General features: G+C 32.1%; 1 protein-coding gene across 2 annotated transcripts in view; it reads right to left on the bottom strand.

Annotated features, from left to right (window-relative positions):
• Positions 1 to 314: 314 nt before the first annotated feature.
• The window catches only part of UCHL5 (ubiquitin C-terminal hydrolase L5), a 51342-nt gene continuing 45368 nt past the window's right edge, over positions 315 to 6288 (bottom strand). For both annotated transcript variants that reach the window (XM_081225866.1, XM_081225867.1), the window contains exons 10-11: positions 6044 to 6142; positions 315 to 1275 (exon numbers count right to left, since the gene is read on the bottom strand). In XM_081225866.1, the coding sequence (XP_081081992.1) occupies positions 1231 to 1275; positions 6044 to 6142 (144 nt within the window). In that variant the 3' untranslated portion in view covers positions 315 to 1230. The remainder of the gene's footprint in view (positions 1276 to 6043; positions 6143 to 6288) is intronic.

Below are 6288 nucleotides of genomic sequence, written 5' to 3'. Positions count from 1 at the left end.
AGGATCCTCCATCACCACCATCATCCTTTTTTTAAAAAAAAAGCAGATAGCCTGAATTGCTAAACCCCCAATTCTTTATAAAGATACAGCTTAACAGCTTGTAAAAATGTTGCCAAACTGAGAGTAGCACCAAAAAACTTTAAGATTTACAATCTGTTCTTAACCTAAAATTTTGCTTTGATGCATAATACACCTTCCTGAAATAATTCTACAATACAAAAATAATCCCAAACACTGAAAAAAGTTTGCTAAAATAAAATTGGGATTTTTTAAACTTTTTCTATGGGTAGCAATGAAAATCACTAGAAACTATGTTTTTTTTTTAAAAAAAACATTTATTTATTTATTTATTTTTGGCTGCGTTGGGTCTTCGTTGCTGTGCGTGGGCTTTCTCTACTTGCGTTGAGTGGGGCTACTCTTCGTTGTGGTGTGCAGGCTTCTCATTGCGGTGGCTTCTCTTGTTGCGGAGCACGGGCTCTAGGCACGTGGGCTTCAGTAGTTGTGGCTCGGAGGCTCTAGAGCGCAGGCTCAGTTGTTGTGGCACACATGGGCTTAGTTGCTCCGTGGCATGTGGGATCTTCCCAGACCAGGCCTCAAACCCATGTCCCCTGCATTGGCAGGCAGATTCTTAACCACTGGGCCACCAGGGAAGCCCAGAAACTATACTTCTGTTCTTTTCAAATCATCTCCTTTAAAATCAAGCTTTTACAAATAATCGGTATAGAAGATAAAATTCAGTTTTTAAATCTTCAAAATATTTAGATATCAAAGACAGAAATACTGATTTTTTTCATTAATGATGAGAAGAAACAAGAGACTCCATTTAATCAAGATCTGACATTTATAAATTTTAAGCATTTAACCAAGTTGGAAGATTGGAAGATTAATTATAACAATTACAGGTAGAGAATATCATTTGTCCATTTTCATTATGGTAGTTCATTACGGTAGTTATCTGTCCAGAGAACCAACAGGAGTTCTCAGATCCAATGTCATATAATGGGATTTGGGCAAGCGCTCTGAACACCACTTTTATTTAATATGCACCACATGCACATGATGCAGGCAGGGAGAGGTTATGAATCCATGCATTGAAGACGAGACAGACTGGGACTATTGCCAAACGTGCGCCGAGTCGATTAGGATGTTGCTCAAAGTTCTTTATACTTAATGGTTTCCTTGAAAATAAGTGCAGAAGCAGAAATGTGTACACATCCCAAAGCATCTTCTTCATTTGGTTTCCTGTGCTTTCTTTGCATTCTGTTTTTCTTTTGCCTAGAAATTAAAGATAGTATATTATAAAATCTTAAAAGTCTGTTCCAGTTCATATTAAAATGAAATGTGTCTAAGAGGGCATTCTTAAGCTAAAAAGCTTGAGATGCGTTGTTTGCAAGATTTCTAGAGAATTATCTTTTCTAAGACTCACAACAAACTACTCCTGGACAATGATATAGTTATGCTTTGCCCTCAATAAAAAGGATAATATTTGGTTTGCAGTTCTTTCTTACCTGAAGTTGAAATGTATTATTATAATGGTAACAATTTAAAAATACAAAATTACTCATCCTATAAAGTCATACTCATTCATAACTATTTCAAAACAATATATTTACATGTGTGCCCATTTCTCATACAAACTGAGTATATGAAAAATCCTATATTAATTTCTGCATATTTGAATAAATGAGTTTAACATAATAGTTTACATGAGTTTAACATAACTAAGGATTATATACCCATAGTGTTGATAAACCTCACATATAAGTGAGGCTTTTTTCAGTCATATAAGACCAAAAAAATGTTTTCACAAGTTGTTTCACTTGAACCTCGTAACAAGTATAGAGCTTGAACACAGTAATTCTATTGCACTTTTTAGCAGATGAGGAAGCCAGAGTTTACAGGTGTTATCAAACTTGACCAAGTCACACAACTAATATATAACAAAACGTCAATAGAGGTCAAAAGACACATATTCTATACCAGTGCTTCTAATGTAGAGACCAATGACCTGGGGACAGTGTTAAAATGCAGGCTGGGGCTTCCCTGGTGGCGCAGTGGTTGAGAGTCCACCTGCCGATGCAGGGGGCGCAGGTTCGTGCCCCGGTCCGGGAAGATCCCACATGCCACGGAGCGGCTGGGCCCGTGAGCCATGGCCGCTGAGCCTGCGCGTCCAGAGCCTGTGATCCGCAACGGGAGAGGCCACAGCAGTCAGAGGCCCGCGTACCGTAAAAAAAAAAAAAAAAAAAAAAAAATGCAGGCTGAATTGGTAAAATGCCTGAGGATCTAAATGTCTAGCAAACTCTCAGGTGATGCCAGTTCTGCTGGTCCTCAGGTGACATTTTGAGAAGTAAGATTTTAGAAGACTAGAATATAATGTTCTTTCCACTATGGCACTTGAATCAGAAAGGAACAAATAAATTAGACTTTTGCTATTATACAATTAAGAAAAAAACTTATTTAATGAGAACAACTATAATCTTTTTTTTATAATGCATTATAATGATAATAGAATTATCATACAACCGTATGACAAAATTAAGTGCAATGCCTTAGAATATATTAAGAGGAAATATGTTATACGTACCATATAGAAATTTAAAAATTGCTTGCATAAACATTTTTAATAACAAGCATAATTTGTAATTTGATATGTACAATTTCTCAAAGAAGTCTTCTGTTTCCAAATAATAAAACTACTATTCAATTTTAGATGTAATTTGGAAATAAAAATATGTACCTCTTTTCTTAGTCATCTCTGAATATACAGGAAATTTACTAGGATTAACAGGAATCAATCTACTGGTTAATGACATAAATTTTACAACATAATTTAAAAAGCAAATACATATAATGCAGAGTATCCATACATGTATTGAACTATATAATTCAGATAAAACTAAGGGTAAGCTAAATAAAGTAAGTTAAAAATAATTACCACCATTTATTGAGCACATATTATGAACTTGACCAATATTATCTCATTTAATCCTTAAGAATGCGAAATGTGATTACCAATTTATAGATGAGGAAATAGATTCTATAATAAAGTAAATAACTTGCCTAAAAGCAACAGCTAATAACATAACAGCTAAGTAACATATCTGAGATTTAAACTGAAAGCCTGTATTGTTTTGCCTTTGTTGAAAAATAAAAAATGCTGTATTTCAAAATAGCATGGAAATAATGTTCACTGTTAAGAAATACTTTCCTTCTATTTAGTGTGCTAGTGAGACAAAAATTGCTGACTGAAGTCAGATAATTCTCTAATATAGGTATTAATGTACATATTATTGCAGATAACTTTATTCTTCTACCTTATTTCTATTAAGAGATATAAAAAGTAAGTTCTGCAGATTAGTTATTTATTACCAACTGAATTATAATGTCTTGGTAAAATCTGTACAAAATTCAGTACTGTGCTTTGAATCCCCCATAGCAGCAAAATCTGTGATTCTAAATTATGGTAGGTTATTGGTGGTTGTTAAAAACCTGGGATAGACAATGATTCAGAAATACACATAAAGGTTGAGATAAAATTTTAAAAGAATTGTAAATGTATCTGAATAAAAGTTTTACAAGTGAAATCTTAATATAGCTGATTTTATTTTATATTTTAAGGAACAGATTTGGTATATGGCACAAGAAGTTTTATAACTTTATATTTTTAGGTTACCTCCTGAGCAATCTTTATGTAATGTATACTCAATGAACTGATCAGATAAGAACAGAAGCTTCATAGAACAAGAACACTTACATGGCGATATCTTAACCTAATTCATTAAAGCCACATGCTCTTGGGAGAATCAAAGTCCTCACTCTTTGTTATTTTGTAAAATGAAAAGATTTCCACCGGTCAAATACTTCCACACCATCATAGGCAGTCAGGACCTGCCTCCAATCACTCAGAAATCTGATGCTGGATGGCTTTAGCACGTAGCAACACTGCCTAGACTAGCCACATCTTTTCTACTTTCACTTGGCATTGGGGGGAAGGGGGGGATTTTTGACATAATAATCCATTTCTGAATTCTACATGTAATTCTTTTCTTAGAAGTATTACTTATTAAGTAATGTTCACTACTAAAGTCCTTATATTGGATACAATTGTAAAATCTAATAATCTTCATCTATTGTTTTTTAATTTTTAACATTTGCATTTACCAGCAGAAAGTGATATTTCAATATGATATATGATTTCTTTTTTCAAAATAAGATGAACAAAAATATATTTGTGCTAAGGAAGCTGATTATTGGCAGAAATTAAGCATTTAATTCTAACCACAGATTCAAAATTTGTGGATGTGAAATTTTAAGTGGCATAAAGCTATTTAGGAGCTACCCTGTGATCCCCCAGAATCTTTAGCATGACTTTATTCTAGCACTTATCAGAATAATACTACCCAGCACAGTACTATAGGCATGTATTCCTTTCCCCAACTAAGTTGCTTAAGACAGAAAAATGTGTCTTAACTATGTGTATATCCACTGACTTTAAGAGACTGCCTTAAATATAGTTTCAGCTAGATAAATGTTGGATAATCAAAACATTTCAAAAATTTTAATCAAATAATGAATCTGAATTCCCTTCAGAATCTAGGCACATAAAAGATACTGCATATACAGTATCTTTCTGTATAGTATCTATACAGAAAGAAATGTATCTCAATATTGCTTGTACAATATTATTAGTCAAAGAACAAGCAAGTCAGTAACTACCCTTTCAATAAAACAGACATATAATGTCTTTGTATTATATTCAATAAAACAAATGCAAACACAAGAAGAGACTGAATTGGTATTCCACTAACACTAGGCATTCATATACTGCCACCCTGTGTCCAAAATAATGTGAACTAAGGAATTATGGTTCTAATGTAAAAGCTGAAAAGCTATTGTACTCTATCTATGCTTTTAAAAAAATTATGGAAATATACTGTCATTAAAATCAAATAAGAATGATCCTTTTCTTAATTTGCCCAAAAAAGTTTACTCACGGGCCAATTTTAAAGCAAAACATATATATGTAAAATTTCTCCAATAACATTTGTCTGGTCCCTAATAATATTTATCTATACTTAATACCTGATACATCATACAATTGAGCATAACAGTCTATATTTCATTTTGTTTAATATTTTCAACAGAGAAATATTTCATAGTGTTTCATACAAAGAATATAATATCGAGGTACTCTGTTAACCAGCCAATTTTGAGGATCACAGGACCCTAACTGTTAATCTAAAACTTTAAAAATCAGTTTCCCATCTTGGACTTTTATGATTTAACACCCTGAGATACATGAATAGAAAAACCTATATGGAAAAGAGAAGACTTAGCAGTCTTCTTCTAAATTTTCTTAAATGTAAATTTTTACATTTAATGCTAAAAGTTGAAGCACATGTTCAGGATCTAGATAATAAGGTATATATAAAAACCTTAACTCACATCTTGTATTATTTAGAATTTATGATGATATCTAACAGCTGGGTTGAAATGTATCTTTGCTTCATGAACTTAAAAGTTAATAAGAAAAAAAAAAACCTACCATGTATTCTGGTCTTTAAGTTAATGGTCCAAATTTTTCACTAACCTATGCTAGTTTTCCCTCAGTGGAAAGAGTAATAACTTAGGAATAAGAAAACCTATTTCTTAGGCTAGGTTATTTTTTATTCCCCCTTCATTCTAGTAGTAAATTCGATGATAATTCAAATTTTTGCTAAATTAAATAAGAAAAATCTATTATTTCAATAATTAAAATTAATAATTCGTTTTCAGCTAAAGGAAGAAAAATGTTTTAAATTTCATCCTAATATAGCACAACCTGAATTCCTGACACTAAGGATTCTGTAAAGCTAAAGCAGTAATGCAATTCCTTATTTTTATTTTGTAATATTAGATTGAACTAATGTTCCTCTAGATGAAAAACAGTAAAAGCAAAAAAATAAAAATAAAAACCTTCAACAAATTTTATCTCTTCTCAAGCCAAATAACATTTTTTGGAGAATCTAAATCTAATTTAACTATTCACCAGTAAAATACTTACCTTTTCTACTAGTGGTATTAACTGCTGGTGTTCTGCTAAAGTCTTTAACAATTCCATAATGAACGGCAGGTAATTATGCTTCCTTCTGATATTTTCAATCTGAAAATAAAACATGTATCAAACCACACTAACTTTGTATTTTCACTAAGTTTCTGATATTTTAATTTTTGCTTCCAACTCAAAATAGTAATGGAAGAAAATCCTCCATTCCCATAAAAAAAAATATGAGAAACAATGAGATTTCC

This window comes from Mesoplodon bidens (genome assembly GCF_964165515.1).
Source record: "Mesoplodon bidens genome assembly, chromosome: 2".
Lineage (NCBI taxonomy): Eukaryota > Metazoa > Chordata > Mammalia > Artiodactyla > Ziphiidae > Mesoplodon > Mesoplodon bidens.
The sequence above is the reverse complement of the archived record's forward strand: the minus strand, read 5'-3'. Positions and strand labels throughout refer to the sequence as shown.